Source organism: Phascolarctos cinereus, unplaced genomic scaffold, assembly GCF_003287225.1.
Source record: "Phascolarctos cinereus isolate Bilbo 61053 unplaced genomic scaffold, phaCin_HiC Scaffold_4;HRSCAF=312, whole genome shotgun sequence".
Taxonomy (NCBI): Eukaryota; Metazoa; Chordata; class Mammalia; order Diprotodontia; family Phascolarctidae; genus Phascolarctos; species Phascolarctos cinereus.
In genome coordinates, this window is record NW_027555847.1 from 664,561,572 (window position 1) to 664,579,904 (window position 18,333).

Here is an 18,333-nt window from a genome sequence, read left to right on the forward strand (position 1 = left end):
CGGGCCCCTTTGCTCGCTCGCTCGGCCAACACTCGACCCCACCGCAGCAGAAGCTCTATCCGCGACGGGCCCGCACCGCCCCGGCCGCCATTGGCCCCAGCACCCACACCCGCCCGCCCATTGGCCACGGCTGACAGCTCCGCCCCTCCCCCTCCGCTCCGCCGATCAACAAGGCAAGGCCCTGCCCCTTGGCCAGAGAAGAGGTGGGCTAGGAGGGATTTCGGGCACGGATTGGTCGGGCCTCCAGGGAGGCCGCACCTCCTCATTGGACTAGCTTGCAGGACTCCCGGCCCTCCCACGTGCCTGCTGCCCGGCCACATTCCCATTGGACCCGACGAACACCATTCAGCCACTCTCGACCAACCCAATGGCTAAACAGCCTTGGATTGACAACGGTGCCTTAGGGCCCGCCTCCCGGCTGCACTAAATTGAACCACTATTGGCTGCAAAGCAAGCCGGAGGCGCAAAGAATGGATGTGGCAGATGTCACTCAAGTCCCTCTCAGTAGAGCCCCCGCCCTTGCAATCAGGCTGGGAAATGAGTACGTGATGCCCAGCACAACAGCAGGCTGGGCTTGGGGAGGTGGGGGCTTCTCTGTATCTTGGAGACCTCTTCAATTTGCAGTCAGAGGCCTTAGCACCTGAGAAGGAAAGGGGTAAATGAAAGAGAGAAGGAAAGACCTCCTGGACACGTGGAAAATACGGAGTGGCCGAGCGCTTCCCGGGGTGAAGTGGGACTTAAGGCCCAGGTCATAATGAGGAAACTGAGGCCCAACGGTTATGACTTTCCCCAAGGTCATACAAGTATTAAGTAGAAGCAGTGAGCTCAGAAGCCAAGCCCTCTGACTCCCATGTCTACTTTTCTTTCTACTCACCACTATGCCTCAGTTTCCCTTTTCAATTATACCTCTCCAAAAGCTGCTTCTGAATTCTAATTGATTCCCTATCTCCCCACTGAAACTATTTCCAAATCTTCTCTTCCCTCCTCAACTCCCTTCCCCAGCTGAGGATCTCACCTCTTTCCTGAGAAATATGACAACTTTCTTTGTGAGCTCCCTCTTCTTCCATTCCCATTCCCAAAAAAACTAATAAGTAAAACCTTCCCTAGGTCCCATTATCCTTTTCAGGTTCCAGTCCTAGATCTCCTCACCCCCTGCTCCCCTTTAAGCCAGATTCCTAGTTATCTACATTTGTTTGTTGCCTTAATGTTCTCTTCTCTCATTCCTCAATCTTTGAGGCAGCTAGGTGTCACCGTGGCTTGGAGTCTGGAAGACATGAGCATCAGACATTGGCCAGAGTAAGTCACTGTCACTGAAGCTGTCTGCTTCAATTTCCCCAATTGTAAACATAGTGCCTACCTTCCAAGCTCATCAGTTAACTAAAGTTGCACTCTCCAAGTCGCCAACTATCTCTTATCTTGACCTAAGATCTGCATTAGACACGGTTGAGCACCCTCTCCTCTCTAGATCCTCTCTCTTCTATGGGTTTTTCATAACACCATTCTTTATAGTTTTCCTACCTGTCCATTTCTTCTCCTTTATTAGCTCATCATCCTTATCACACCTCCCTAACTGAACTTTCATGTTTCCCTGAAGATCTGTCCTAAGTAGGCATGCACTTGCTCTTCTTCCCCTGTCATGGATTTAACTATCTTTATGCATGACTCCTAGATCTATATGTCTTGCCTCCGTTTCTCCCCTAATACTGCTCACCAACTGGATCACCAGTTTCAAACTGGATATTCAACAAGTCTAACACTGAACTCATTTCCCCCACTCCAACCCTTCTCTCCTCCACACATCACTATTTCTGTGGAAGGAACCACCCTTCCATCCTTCCTGGTTCACTATCCTTAAATCTTTACTCTCTCTCTCTCCCCATATAATCAATCAGTTGCCAATTCTGCCATTTCTACTTTTATAGCTTATCTCCAACTGAACCATTCTCTCTCACACAGCTACACCCCACCACCCTTTAGTTCAGGCCCTCATCACTTCTTGCAGAAACAAAGGCAGCCCCTTAATTGGCCTCCCAGCCTCAAGTCTCTTCAATCCACCACACACAAAGAGGCCAAAGTGATTTTCTTTAAGCACCCTCCCCTACTCAACCAACTCAAGACTTCCCATTGTCTCTCAGCTGGCCAAAGGGATTTTCTTTTATGTCTTGATCTGACCTAATCACTCACACTACCAACTCTCAGCTCCCTACAGTCTCTCAATCAGCTCTTTTAAAAGCCCTTCACAACCTTGCTCCAAACAAGTTTTCCAGGCCAATTTTACAGTACTCCCCTTCCCACCCTCAGCCATCCAGCTTTCTGTTTTGACAATGCTCCTTCTCCTGTCTCTATGCCTATTAATACACTCTTTCCTCACTTCCCTTCAGGACAGCTCAAGAACCATGTTCTCCTTGATGCCTCTCCTCACTCAAACGACCTTTCCTTTAATCACTTTTTTGTATTCTCTTCATATTTATCTTATATGCACTTAACTGTGTTTGTTTTCTCTTCTCTTAAAATGTAAACTCAGACTTTCCAGTAGGGATTAGTTTATTCTTTCTGTTCATATTCCCAGTGCCCAACATAGTGCCTAATACAGGGTAAGCATTTAATGTTTGTCATTTTATTAGATTGTTACAACCTAAGCAACTTAAGTGTGCTTAAAGACCACCCAACTCTACCCTCATTTACAAATGAATAACTGAGGCTCAGAGTGGGGAAGACTTCTAGAACTAGATCACCCAGTGGTAGACCTAAGTGAGGCCAGGACCCAGATTTCTTGATTCCAAGTCCTGTAACTTTTTGTCTATCAAAAGCTTGAGTGCCTATTCTGTACTGGGCACCAGAGCTATTGAACGACCTTAGCAAAAGGGAAGGTAAATAAAGATTTGGTCCAGCTTCACTGACCTTCAGCTTCACAGGAAAGCTGTTTTTAAAACAATAAAGTGTATTATCAATTTTCCATTTATATAGCACCTTTTATTTTCAGGCCTTCTTTAAAGCCTTTCCTCACACTACATTCTGGAAGTTATTCCCAGCTGAAGTGCACAAATTAAGCCAACTGGCATATAGCATTTCCAATTTTAAAAAACAGTTTTGAATTTCCAGTATTTTTAGTAACTACACTTTTCTGTAAGTAAAAGGTGTAAGGGAAAGTGAAGAAGTGGTACAAAGATAGACTGCAGAAACATTGTCTTTCTCTTCCTTTGTTATATATCTTTTTTTATCTGTTAATAAAACAGATTTCTTGGGGATTTTTCTTTCTTTAAAGTTGACCCCCACCCCTGACAGCAAATGAAAAAAAAATCAGTCTTCTTCATTATACATCGATCCAAAACTGTTATTTTCCCTGGGCTGGTCTTTGGCACATGAAAGTATTAATAATTACAAATATTTCTTATGGAATCCTTCGTAATGATATAGTTTCTACTTAGTCCATTTACCTGACCCTTGATTATGACCAAACCCAAATGATCATGCTCTGCCTCATACTTCCAATGCTTTCAAAGCAAGTTACTGCCCCTCAGTGTCTCAGTTTCTTCATCCGTACAATAGGCTTAATCAACAGCTCAATCTTTCTCATTGGGCTGTTTGTGAGGATCTGAAAATGAGGGCATTAAAATCTCAAACTCTGGTTTTCTGACTCACTCCCTTATCCAGGTTTCATTCCACATACCAGGCCAACTTCACAATGGATTTATAGAGATGAACTAAAAATTCACTGTAAAACATTACATTAAGTGGACTTTGATACTTGTTGACTGAACATTTGCAATTTATCGGAGAGCTGAAAAAGATTAATACCTTAAAGAATGAGGCACAACATGCAGTCAGGTAAGGACATTGGGTTCGGGTTGTGATTATGACACAGTGCTAACAAGTTCTCAAAATTTCAGCTGCATTAACAGTGAAATAGAGATGAGGAGGCAACATGACAATTAGAGGACAATTTCTTCATCTGTAAAATGAAGTGGGCAGAGTAGGTGGCCTCTGAGGGACTTTCCAGCTCTGAATCTATCACAACATATTCACTACCTAACATACAAGTGTGGTGGGAAGTTTCCTTACAAATGCCATGGAAATGGGAGCTGGATAAATTCATACTGAATGAATATCAGACTCATAATCACACAAAAATCCAAGCTGAGTCTAGCATCGAAGGCTGTTCAGAAATCTTCACAGGATCCTAAATGTAGCTAATCCCAATAACATATCTATTCACTCTCAAGGTTTAAGATAACCACGTCAGAAACTTGGCAATTTTTTCCAGACAACAGTCTATAAAGAATAACAAAACACACATTCATCTTTAAACACATTTATTTTGAGAACTTAAAATCTGCACATGTACAAAAAACATCTGAACTTTTTAGAAAAAGCCTACACAATGTTTCATTGTTTTTATCCTATCCATTAATATTCTACCATAAGGAAAGAGTTTTACAAAAAAAAATACATATCATTCCAGTCTGTCTGCAGTTAAGTGAGTTAAAATATCCCTGTTACATTGAGGTATTAAACTGCAAACATTGGTACTGTCAAAAAAAAAAAAACCAAAAATCCATTCACAAAATTTAAAAAAAAAACCTAAAACTAAGTTATCTCTTTCTTGGTTCATATACAGTAACTGAAAAAAAAATTTCATTTGGAAAAGTGTCTTAAAAAAGAAAAACTTTCTCACTTATATAATTCTCCATTTCAAAATGGAAATGCATTTATAATAATGATAAAGTAAATTAATCTTAACAAAATGCACCCTAGCAAAGAAGAGTTTCAAGGTTTGCAATGCCACACTAATGATGTTTGGCTACAGTGTTCCATTTTCAAAGGAAGAAATATAATCTGGTTGGCAATTTCAACATTTCAGTGCTAAAAAGAACCCAGTCTTTTAGAAACGAACCAAAGGCACTTAAGAATGGCTCTAGTATGTTCCACAATGGCATTCTGGATCAGAGACAGCATCTGGCTGAACAACCAGTTCCCTCGGTAAAAGAAGAGTCCAGCTGAGGTAGCATTCTGTACTGCCCCGAGCACTTAGCTAAATGCAGGCCGAGAGCTTTTTTATACGTATTTTAAACATAAAAGTAAACTGGTAGAGAATGGCCTTGAGAAAGAGCTTAACCCATTTTAAGCAAGATTTTTTTTTCTTTAAACAACTTCTTGATAAACTATCTAAGCAACAGGTCCAAAAACACCAGGAACCACCTTAGAGAATTTGAACATCCAAATATTGCCAAAGAGCTGAGCATACTTCTACCTTTGAGGCCAAATCCACAGACTTTACCAAGATTGTTCTAGCAACCAAGCCACATTCTACGTAAGAGGGAACTTTTGAGAACTCAATGTCAGGTTCATTAGCAGCCTTTACCACAAGTAGGAAAATGTATGCTGATAAACTGCAGGTTTTAGCAAAAACTGAATGCAGTATCCAACATTTTTTAAAAGCTACAACACATATAAAATAAATCCCTCAAGGTTTATAGACTTAAAAAAAAAAGGTGGGGAAGACAAATCTTTTCAAGGAAAAGGTGAAGCTATGTGTTTAAATTAAGCCTACTGGAAACCCACTGCCACCTTTTACCATCAAAGAAAGAAAGAAGTGCTTGACAGACAGAATCACCGCCCATTGCCATAGCCTGGGAAGAGCTGACTGAGGATAGTTTGCAGTGGCTGATTCACTTGCATAGTGTATGATTTACCCAGATCATACCGACAAGCTGGGCAGCTGTACACCTCGGCTCGGAAGGATCGGTCCAAACAATCCTGCAATCAGAGTTTGGAGGATTTTAGAACAAGCTATGAACAGCAACCAAATGCAAAAGCCTAACAGCCCATGCTGTACCATCACCCTGATTGAGTTTTTTCACTTTTCTTGAGCTGGCTGCATCCTATGCAGAAGACTCACATTCCAAGTCGCTAAAATGACTATCTAGGTCCCTTGCTACCTTACTACCACCTGTGTCAATTTTTTATTAATAAGTATGGAAAAACATCAAGCTACCAATGAACTTTGTAAGAACCGTCCAGATTGCTGGCTTTTACTTCACTTCCAAAGGCTAGATTCATAATGGAAGCATTTCTACAAACCAAGATCTAATGTGAAAGATATTGGTAATAAATTGTTACATGAGATCAGAGGATCATAGATGTTGTGATTGGAAGAGTTGGAAGGGACAACAGGGAACAGTCCCTTCATTTTACTAGAAAAGGTCAAGGCCATTAAAAATGCTCCTGTCAAATTCCTTTATAATTGAAATGGCATTTTCAACCAATCAGGTCGGTTTGAGCTTTTTGGGTTACTTTTTAAACTCTAAATATTTACGTAAATATGTTAACTTGGACCTAAATATGCAAAATGTTGTTCTAAGAAAAACTGTCTAGGCATTTATGTAGAATTTGAGAGCTAGAAGGGATCTTAAATGTCCTCTACTCCAACTCCCTATTTTTACAAATGAAGAAAATGAGACCCAAGAGGTTAAGTAACTTTCCCAAGGCCATATACATAGCAAATGGTAGGGTCAGGATTCAAATAAGTAATTACTACATATGCAGGCATAATAGTCAACATATGTGTGTGTATGTGTGTGTCTTTATTGTAAACAACTGAGTTGAACATGAAATGCCGTTTTTTTCCCCTAAAAAAAACCACACTAATCATTGGTCAGAAATACAATTAATCAATATTTAAAATATAGTGACTGTTTGTCCTTGAAAGAGCTACAAGGCTATTCTTTCATCTTTCCTATAAAAATTAGCCAGTATTTCTTCTTTTAATTATATATGACTGTATCCAATACATAGTTCACACAAACAAATGCCTATAAGCTTTTCTTCATTCCATGGGCATCTTTTGACTATTTTAACAAGGCCTGGTGTCCTCTTCCCAGGAGGGACTCTTTCCTGGCAACAAAAACATGAGTGGAAGACATAGAGAGTCAGAAAAGGGGAAAATGCAACTGATATTCCTCTCGTGCAATGTTAAAGCAAACACGAGAATAAGGATGGTCAGAGTGAAAAATGGATATGCACTCAAGGTAGGGAATATAAGGAAGAGATAATGCTTGCAGAGTTCATGAGGGAGAGGGGTAGAGTTTCTGCCACTGTGCTGTTTGATGCATGCTCCATAAAGCTGCCCAGGCTCAGGACCACACAAAGTTAACTAAAAAAACACTAATTAAAGTGCTAGTTGTGTGCAGAGAACTGTGCTGGGTCCAGAGGGAGATACTAGGGGACTGAGGAAAGGCAGTCACTGTTCTCAAAGTGAGTGTTCCAGCATATAAATATAAACACACACACACACACACAAATTATAAGAAGATAGTAAGGATATGAGATGGGTACAAATAAAGTGTTATGAGAAGTTCAAGAAGGGAAAGATCATTTACCACTGGAACAGATCAGAGAAAGTGTAAAAGATGAGGTGGTATTTGAGCTGGGTTTCTGACAGGTAGGATTTCAACAGGATGCTGGAGAGAACATTCTGTATTCAAGTACAGAAAGCAGAAAAAACAATATGTGTATAGAAGGACAGTGCATAGCACAGTTTGGCTAGAATATGAGAATTAAAAGAGAATAACAGAATTTCAGAATTGGACATTAGATATTATTTTATCCCTTCATTTTACATAGAAGGCCAAGAGATATCAGTCCCTTTCTCCAGATCACATGGCTAGCCAGTGGAAGAATCAGGAGTAGAATACATATCACCAACAGGGCAGTATTTTCTATGATGCCCATTGCCAACTACTAATATATGATACTAAAGAATACTACACAAAAATCTAACGTCTAAGCCTACACAAGGCTAGTAAGGTTAGGACTACAAATGCTCCAAAAATACAAAAGGACGCATGATGACAAGAGACACTGTAGATCCACAGAGACTTCAGTCAAATCTGTTTCTAGGTCATTCAGCATGATCTCCCTCAAAGATACAATATGCATGTCAAACAGACTGACCAACATTACTTACCTTGCAAACATTATGCTGACACACAGTGGTAATTGGCCGAAACACTACCTCTTGACAGCAAATACACAGGAATGTTTCTTCCACTTTATTCAGGAATTTCTATAATTAAGAAAAAGACTGTGTGAAGCCAGCAACGAGACTGACCCCATATACAAATCAACAATCCTCAAGAGTATGCTTAGATGACACATCTAAAGTCCTTTCCAGTTCTGAATCCTAAGTTAAACCAGAGTGTTCCTTAGCACCCAGGGAAAAGGCTTTGTGATTCAAGGACAACTAGCAATTCACCCTTCTCTAAGACATTAAGGCTTGCAAAGTGTCTTCCTCACAACAGCACTATGATGTTGTAGTACAAAAACTGCGATTCTCATTTTGCACTTTGAGAAATGGAGGCTTGAAGAGGGACAATGATTTGCCCAGGGTCACATAGCTAGTAAGTGACAAAGCAGAGACTCAAGTTCAAGTCTAGCTCCAAGATCATTGCTTTTACCATGAAATCATACTGCCTCAGCAAACACAAAACCAGAAAACTTATTACTAGTTATCACACACATGCTCTGGGTTCCAAATAAGCTTAGCCTCACAATAATTAAACAGTTATCCTGACACTTCCTTGTGAAATAATCTTAGGCAGTTAGGAAAAAAATGCAAAGGAATAAGTAAGTGTGTAATTAACACTGAAGTATCCAAGCTTAGAATTCCAGTAATATCAAGTCATATACAAAATTTCACAATTCAGAGCTTCTTCGCACATGCTCTTAACTCAAGTGAAAAACCTCTGGACTGTATTATATCCAAAGAGCAGAACAGAACTGAATCCTATCTATGAAGGGCTCTCTACCAAGAAAAGACCTGATCCAAAAATAAAAATATCCCAGCTGTTACCTTACTTCTTGGAAAAATCTACTATTCTGCAATAGATGAGTTGTCAAAGACTATAAACAGGCAATTCTTTAAAAATGGAAACTATCATCAACCAAATAAACATTCTGGTACTAATAAGAGACATGCAAGTTAAAACAACTCCCCATTAGACTGACAAAAATTATAAAAGAAAAAGTGGTAAAAGATTGGAGATGGGACTAGGGGAAGGATGATAAACATATCAATGCACCTTAAGTGGAGTTGTACATTGTTTCAACTGTCCTGGAAATCAATTTGGAACTATACCAGAAAAGTCAAACTACATCATCCTTTGACCAATCGAACCCAAGGACGTCAAGGACAAAAGGAAAGGTCCCATAAATACAAAATATTTATTTATAGTGCCACTTTTTCTGGTAGCTGAAAACTGGAAACATAGTAACAGCACATGCCCACTGAATAAGGAACAGCTGAAAAAACTGTGTGGTATGCTAACGGCCATTAGGTGGCAGTGCAGTGCAGGGGAGTCAGCATGTATTGCCAATGGCAATAGTACCCAGTAATTGAGAGTTAACAAAACAAATAAAAATAGAATACATATGTTAATATATGGTTTTCTAAGTCAATTTGCAGCTAACAAGGATCTTTATGTACAGTTTAGCAGCCTCTTTTCTATTGGAGTTTGATACCACTGGCAGAGTGGATAGGGGCCCTGACTTGACTGACTTATACTGACATATACTTATATGCGTTACTCCTGAGCACGTCATTTCAGCGCTCTCTGCCTCTGTTTTCTACTCTGAAATGGAGATATTAGTATCTACTTTCCAGGGTAGTTGTGAGGGTAAAGTAAAATAATGTATTGAAAACACTGTGCAAACATCAACACACTATATAAATGTTAGCTATTTTTTTCTTTACTAGAAGAAATGACAAAATATTCTGAGAAATTTACAAAGTACTGGTATGAACTGATATATAGTAAAGTATAAACAGAAAAAAGAAAATAATTTATACAATGACCACATGAAAGACATCAAAATTCTGATCAATGCAGTAATCAACTTGACATGCCTGGGTGGTGGTGGAACATATCACCCACTTTGGTAGAGAGAAGGTACACTCTGGTTGTGAAGAAAAGCACACATGGTTGGCCAGAGTTTATGTGTTAAATGTGTTTTGCTTTACTATACTTAATTGTTACAAGGAAGAATTCTATGTGTGTCACTGGGAAGTGATGGTGACTCTAAAAAATATCAATAAAACATTTAATACTAAAAAATTCATCTAGCTTTCTCAGAAGATAAGGGCCACCAGCGCAATGACAGGTAGGACTAAAATGTCATTATCCTAGTCTGATGCTTACATAAAATAGCCTTTTTGGAGAAATGAAATTCATAAAAGCAAAATTAAGTATAAGAGACCATAAGTATAAGTATAAGAGAAAGTATAAGTGATACACTCGGTTCTGAAAAAATATATTTGCATATACCTCATAATCACTGTAGCTGCATCTCAAAGGAAAGGTTTTCATGTTCAAGTTGTTTCACCCGTTAATAACCATATCGAAATTTCTCTTAGGAACACATTAAAATACATTACTTATTCAATGCTTCAAAAAGATCTGTGGTTTCATAGGTATTGAATACTCTAATGAAAAATCACAATTTCTACCACCCCCAATAGACTGTCTTTATGAGTAATGCCACAGCCTAAATAAATAAGGCATCTTCTGGTCAGCAACATTTTGGGACTGGGTCTCTCTGCACCTGGCTCTCCATGTTCTCCAATGACAGAAAGACTGTCTCTAGACCCCAAAGCCAAGTCTCTCCTATGTGGTGGCTCCTGCACCTTACACGCTTCTGGCACAGGGTTTGATACCACACTTCAATGAGACATCAAAATAGGACCTTAGTGGAGGTCTAAAGTATTAATTTACTGGCATCTCATTGATCAGAAATCAGCTCTTCACATATCTAAAGCAGTTGATTTGGCCCTTTGACAAATACTTCTGCAAAGAAAGAAACTGAAAATAAAATCTCCATGCCTACCGGCCCATCCTTTAGTGCCCCTAATACTTCGTTCCACAGTTTTTCATTGGATTCATCATTCTTGATGAGAGTCTTCTGCTGGGAGGTGAGTTTGTATGGTTCCACTTTAGTCTTCTTGGACACTGTACTTGGAGAGGCCAGAAAGGCCTCCCTACCCCCTAAAAGAAAGAATACCTGGTCAGCCCACAGGATCTCACTGCCTTGAAATAAAGCTGCAGAAGGAGCTCTGCTGCTCAAATACCAACCTGCTGTCTTCCTTTTCCTCTTCCCCTTTCCTTTCCTTGGAGATGTCAATTCCTCATCATCACTCTTATTATTTTCTTTTTCCTTCTCTTTGTTAGCAACTGCTTCCAAATATCCTTCAGGATACTGAAAGGTAGGAACAAAGTCAAGTAAAGAAATCCAGAAAGAAAAGTTCATCAGACACACAAATTTTCTGTCACTCCTGGTTTCTGAGATCTCCACAATCTCAAGTTACTTACCAACAGAACTCATCTCTTACTACTTGCTAACATAAATGCTCTCCTGAAGTTAGTACTGCCTCTGCCTGTCCCCTAACCATAACCAAACATATCACAACCTCCAGGCTTTTTCATGTGCTAGTCATCTCTCCTCAAATAGCCTCTCTTGCTCATCCTCAAGATTCTGGCTCCATTCTGACCTCGTCCAGGAATATATTCTCCAACCACTCTGAGACATATTTATTTCTCTAAGTCTTCTAACTCCTAGGATAATTAATCTTCAGTCAATATTATTCACCTTGGCATGAAATCAGATGATACCCATATTCTTAACTTGTTAATTGAAAGATGAATGCCCCTTCTGATGTCCCTAATGGCAGAAATGTCTTCTATTTCTTTGATAACACCTACAGCAGTGCTATGTACATAGTAGGCATTCAAGAAATATTTGTTGAAATGAATCACTTAAGTGTTTTACCAAAACATGTACACCATTCTTTGACAATATGAAATATGTGTCTTGGCAGAAAATCTAGAGAGAAGATTTCTGCATGGACTTGGAAAGGATGGAGTAGGTTAAGTGAATTCTAAAGTCTCAACTCTTTCAACTTCATGATTCTGTGAAAACAAAGTCGATCAAAAATCTTCCACCAGGAGTTAAACATTTTCACTTCTAGCAATAGTCTTTTTGATTTGGATTTGTTTTATATTCAGTTTTTCATAACCTAAATCCCCTATTGTGCCACAGTTATGATAAAAAAGACAACTCCTTATGATCCTAAGAGTATAGGGTCAATTTATACTCTTGATACTAATTATGACTCTGTAAATAGTCCCACACCAATTGATTCACTATAAACTGACTTGCCACAACAGAGGGAGTTCTTTGATTAGCATCAGAGAGGCACCAGGGTGATGAGTAGCCATTCGGTGCGCTGGACTTGGAATTGGGAAGAACTAAATTCAAACCCTGCTTCATTCACCACCTAGCTACGTGACCCTGGACAAGTTATTTCAACTCCCACCCTGATTCCTCATCTGTCAAACAGGGATACGAGCAGTACATACCTCCCAGGGTGATTGTGAAAAACAAATGACCAAACTTTAAAGCACAATCTACAAATGTCAGCTGTTATTAAGTAAAGTCAGGTGAGACTCAGAATGTCAGACGAGTCAGGATGTCAGACTATTTACATCCTACAGAAGATGAAACGGCTCTGGACTCCTCTTACCACTCCATGCCCGATGAGATTCTGAACTACCTATCCATGCTGGGTATGTGCTAGTTGGTGGTGGTGTAGTGTTGAGGAAAGAACTGCATCTGCCAACACATGAATAAAACTCAAAACACAATACAACCCAAATAAAAAAGGACCGATTGGCCGATCTCCTGGCTCTACATTTTCCCGTTTCAAATTTCCAAGTGACAGAAGAATTGTAAATACAACTACCAATGGTGGTGCCCAAAGGGAGTTGATATTTTATGCTCCTCCAATTGAGAAGGGGTAACATACAATCATCCAACACAAAAAAGAACAGGCCTTCAAATCTAAGAGCCAACAGCAGTCCCAAAAGGAAAAAAACCGCTAAGGGTTGATAAGAGTTGACATTTATACAGCATCTTAAGGTTTGCCCTTATAACCTACAGAAGTTTACAGCTGAAGAAAGGAAAGCTTAGAGAAGTTAAGTGACCTTCACAGTCCCACAGCTCATGAACAGGGTTTGGAACACAGGCTGTCAGTGTCCAAGTCTTACCTAGCCTAGCCTATCAACATTGAGTAGCATCCATTTAACTATATTCAATAAGAATAAGCATAGAAGCCAAATTCAACCATGCATGTTATCATAAGAGACAATATAATATTGTAGAAAGACAATGGATTGGCAGTTGGGCAACCCGGGTTCAAATCCCAATTTGGATGCTTACTGTTGTTGTTTGTCCTTCACTCTCAAAGAGGACCACGCCATCAGGAAGGTGATACCGTGACTTCTGTGTGACTACGTGCAGATCACCTGCAGCTAAGCCTGTTTGCTCAGCTACAAAGCAGTGGGGCTTATACTTAGATGACCTATTTTTCCGGGTCAAGAGCAAAGGCTTTTACAAACCTTTGAAAGCACTACAGTAACAGCAGGAATTATTAGTACCACTGTCTCCCTAATTCCAATGGAATGACACCAAAGGTAGGACTCGAATCCCAAGCCTTCCTGTAAATAAACAGGAGGCCATTCTACCTCTTCTCCTTTGGACAAAAATAACAGGTAGAGTAATGCTGGTTTGTCCTACACACCGGTCTCAGAGTAAATCTGAACAATTCACAGCTTTGCTCACAAAATGGAAGACTTTCATGCTACAGCATTTCCCAATACAGTTCAAAACCTTTCAAGAGTTCTGTCACTCACCAGTGGAAGTCATAAAACCCAGCTTTCAAAGTCCTATACCATCCAGCACAAATCTATCTTACTGCTGTATCTCACAGAATGACCCTCTTCATGCATTCTTATCACTACTTTGGCCCATGCTGCTCTTAAATCTAGCTTTCTACTTCCATTACCTCTGTGTACTATAATCTCACTTGTCCTTCAAGGCCCAATTCAAAGAGCACTTCCTCCAGGAAGCCTTTCCTAATCTCGATAAAAATCTTTTAGCCTTAAGTCAGATTTTTTTTTTTTAATTATGAAACATTTTTATGTAAATAAAGTTAGATTTGAATAACTGGAAAAATATTCATTGTTCATGGATAAGCAGAGCCAATATAATAAAAATTACATTTCTACCCCCCCAAAAAAAAAGAATCACTGGAACAATTAAAAATTCTGTATAATTACACAGATTTCTTGTAACATTTATCTAGACCTCTCCTTTATATTTATCACTCCAACTTAGTATCTACCTGTTTTCATGTTTTATCTCTTCCATTAGATTGAAAACTTCTTGTCTTGAAGACTTTTTTATCTTTAACTCTAGATCCTAGAAGAGTATAGGTACTTAACAAATGCTTACCAAACCAGAACCAGAAAAATAATACACACCAATTCAACAATATAAATGAGGAAAAAACCAACAAACATGAAACTAGATACTGTAACGAGAATGCTCAAAGAGAAGAAGAATGTCACTCCCTCTCATCTTTACAGGGGTGAATGGCAATGGATATGGAACACTGTCCATGGTACCAGATGTGGTTGATTTGTTGGTTAGTTTTGCTCAACTATTTTTCTCCCCCTTTCTTTCTTTTTTTAGTCTTTGTTACACAATGGTTCCCTATGGAGAGGAGGAAGGCTACATTTGGAAATAAAGGTGATGTAAAAACAAAAAAAAAAGCCAGTTAAAATTTAGCATAAAATAAATGTTTACCAGCCTGAATATAATCCCCCATAAGACATTAGCAAACTTGTCCTATATATAAAAGACACATAAATTTGATTTGTATTCTAAAGGGCTGACCTGGAAAAACTAGGTTTTTCCCTAGTGTTCCCTAGTCAAGGATAATTGGCTTTGAGGATACAATTAGCAATTCCTAGCCCATCCTGCACAGAAGTATCTGTCCAGACAACATAACCCAACACAGGCCTTGTCCTGACCTACCTGCATTGTTAAGCCAAGTTTCTTTATCCTGTCTTTCCCTTCCCTGGTCCACGGGCCAGGTTCATCGTCATCCCTCCGGAGGAGGTAACGCCACACAAGGAAGCCAGATTTCCCTTTTTCGGGCCAATACTTCACTACCTGGAAAGGGTTGCAAATAAAGTATAAATGACATCCAATATGGGAAAAAAAAACCTCATCCAGTCAGTGAAGGAAAAAAACCCCCAAATAACTTTTAACACTAAAGAGAGAAAAGCTCACACCAGAAGTTACCTTGTATATTCCATCATATCGATTCCCTTCAGCTGGGGCATATTTGCTGTGTTTCCCTCCCTTGACGTTTCTCACCACCCTGACTGGCTTCCCAGCTCGCCAGTCTTTGGCTTCAGCTCCACCTCGATCATTGATGGGAGCACTGCAGTTCAAAGCCAGAGCTCTAAGAGATTAAAGGGAAGAAAACATTAGGAAGTAGTGGTCTAGGAAAGACAAAGACAAAGGCAAAAAATACAGGCATCATGTATGGAAGGTTAGGAAGGCAGGATGAGAAATGGAGAGAAAGCTGAGTTGATTCTTTCATACACTGAAAATGCAAACCTCTAGCTACCTCTTAAAAAAAAAAGAATTGGAAAAAATAAGCTAATGGGTAGGCTAAGCCAACATAATAAAAATGATAATTCAACCTAAATTAGTGTACTTATTCAGTGCTATACCAATCAAACTACCAAAAAATATTTTGTAGAAATAGAAAAAATAATAATGAAATTCAGCTGGAAGAACAAAAGGTCAAGAACATCAAGGAAATTGGGGGCAGCTAGGTGTCGCAGGAGATAGAGCACCGGCCCTGGATTCAAGAGGACCTGAGTTCAAATCCGACCTCAGACATATAACACTTACTAGCTGTGTGACTCCAGGCAAGTCACTTAATCCCCACTGCCCTACCAAAAAAAAAAGAATATCAAGGGAATCAATGAAAAAAATATGAAGGAAGGTAGCATAGCCATACCAGATCTCAAACTGGATTGCAAAGTGGTAGTCATCAAAACAATCTGGTACTGTCTAAAATTATTTTTTGTCCTTCATTCTTGAAGAGGACTATGACATCAGGGAGGTGATGCCAAGACATGCAAGTAAACTGGATTTAAGTGAGGGAGGACTGTGCAAAATTACCGGCCTCATTTTTCTCCTCCAGAGACATCTGGGTCCAGTGGTAAGATACAGATCAGGACAACTGGAGATGGCCCTAGATGCAGTGGGAAGCTTTGGCATTTTTAAGTTAAGGTCTTTCCCAAGTCTCAGTTTGACTGAGGTGGAACCCATTCAGTGATTAAGACTAGGTAAGGAATGAAGCAGAGAATGGCCTCTTTTACCTACTCCAAAAAAATCAGTTTGTGAGGGGAAGACCCTCAGAGTTTCTCACTGGCTAAGAAATACAGTGGTGGATCAGTAATCTAGTGTTTAATAAACAGAGATCCAAATTTTTGGGACTAGAATTCACTATTTGACAAAAACTGCCGGGAAAAATGGAAAGCAGTTTGGCAGAAAATAGGTATAGAGCAACATCAAGAAAAGGTAAAAATGGGTACATGATTTAGGTATAAAATAAGCAAATCAGGGTCGTATGGAATAGTTTACCCATCAGAATTATGGAGAAAAAGAAATTATGACCATACAAGAGAAAGAGAACATCACAGGATATAAAATGGATGATTTTGATTGCATTAAATTAAAATGCTTTTATACAAACAAAACCAACGTAGCCAAAATTAGAAGGAAAGCAGAAAATTAGGGGATAATTTTTATAGCAAATTTCTCTAATAAAGGCCTCATTTCTCAAATATAGAGAACTCAGTCAAATTTATAAGAATACAAGTCATTCCCCAAGTGATAAATAATCAAAGGAAAAAGAAGTTTTTGGATGAAGAAATCAAAGCCAACTATAGTCATATGAAAACTCTAAGTCACTGATAGATTGGAAAAATGCAAATTCAAACAACTCTGATATATCATCCCATACCTATGAGATTGGCCAATATGACAAAAAGGGAAAATGACAAACGATGGAGGGCACGTGGGAAAATTGGGATGCTAATGCACTGTTGGTAGAGTTATGAACAGATCCAACCATTCTGGAACTATAACCAAAAGGCTATAAAACTGTGTATACCCTTTGACTATATATGGAACTATAACCAAAAAGCTATAAAAACTGTGCATACTCTTTGACCTAGCAATACCACTACTAGGTCTGTATCCCAGATTTGGAAAAAAAAAAAAAAAAGGACCTATATGCACAAAAATATTCATAGCAGCTCTTTTTTGTGGTGGGAAAGAACTAGAAATCAAGGGGATGCCCATCAATTGGGGACTGGCTGAATACCTTATGGTACATGACTGTGATGGAATACTATTGTGCTAGAACAAATAATAAAGAGGATGGTTTCAGAAAAACCTGGGAAGACTTATGTGAACTGATATATATGATTATATGAACAAAGTTAAATGAGCAGAACCAGAACACTGTATATAGTAACAGCAATATTGTACAATGACCAACTATGAATCACTTAGTTATCCACAGCAATACATCTAAGACAATTCCAAAGGACTTGTGATGAAAAATGCTATCTACCTCCAAAAAACTGATGAGAGTCTGAATGCAGATCAAAGCATACTTTTTTTAAACTTTCCTTATTTTTCCTGGGTCTCTTTTTTTGGTGGGGGGAGGTGTCTTTCAAAACATGACTAGTATTGGAAATGTTTTGTATGACTGTGCATGTATAATCTACCAACTTGTTTGCACTCTCATCAGTGAGGAGGGGAAGGAGAGAGAAAATTTGAATTTTTTAAAAAATGTAATGTTAAAAATTGTTTTTACACATGTAATTAAAAAAATATTTTTTAAATTAGCAAAATAAATCAATTTTACCCTTCTTTCAAGTTCAACAGCAAAGCATTCTTGTTTAACGCTATTAATTAAATAAATACTTCCCTGAAGACTAAGTTGACTTAAGGATTTAACAGTAACCAGAAAAGAAATCCATGAAACCATGAACCTGTTCATGTTGGTGAGTTTTTGATCACAGGACTGCTCTGCTGTCCGTTTGTTTCCAGAAAGATCTCTGCCTCCACTGCCCGTATAAGTGAAAGAGTTGCCATGGTCCTGAAGTGAAGAAGCACACAGACCAAGGCTCATTAATTAAACCTATCTAGGTGAGCAGGGAACAAGATAAGACTCCACTTGGGAGCTTCTGTTGCAGACACAATTATAAAACATCACTTACTACATCATCTTCATAGCCCCCTGCCAGGACCAGAGAGTAGGCTCCGTCATTGCTTCTGCCATGTATACCCGCCACATGGGGCCTATGGACACCAGACTCACTCACCTAGGAAAGGTACAACAAATCA

The 18,333-nt window shown here is 39.2% G+C and overlaps 1 protein-coding gene across 6 annotated transcripts in view; it reads right to left on the bottom strand.

The window, feature by feature from the left end:
* Positions 1 to 4,296: 4,296 nt before the first annotated feature.
* Positions 4,297 to 18,333, bottom strand: part of UHRF1 (ubiquitin like with PHD and ring finger domains 1) — a 93,187-nt gene continuing 79,150 nt past the window's right edge. For all 6 annotated transcript variants that reach the window (XM_020971449.2, XM_020971448.2, XM_020971446.2 and 3 more), the window contains 8 exons: positions 18,207 to 18,311; positions 17,979 to 18,085; positions 15,199 to 15,361; positions 14,929 to 15,066; positions 11,127 to 11,250; positions 10,882 to 11,039; positions 7,967 to 8,065; positions 4,297 to 5,757 (listed from right to left, as the gene is read on the bottom strand). In XM_020971449.2, the coding sequence (XP_020827108.1) occupies positions 5,611 to 5,757; positions 7,967 to 8,065; positions 10,882 to 11,039; positions 11,127 to 11,250; positions 14,929 to 15,066; positions 15,199 to 15,361; positions 17,979 to 18,085; positions 18,207 to 18,311 (1,041 nt within the window). In that variant the 3' untranslated portion in view covers positions 4,297 to 5,610. The remainder of the gene's footprint in view (positions 5,758 to 7,966; positions 8,066 to 10,881; positions 11,040 to 11,126; positions 11,251 to 14,928; positions 15,067 to 15,198; positions 15,362 to 17,978; positions 18,086 to 18,206; positions 18,312 to 18,333) is intronic.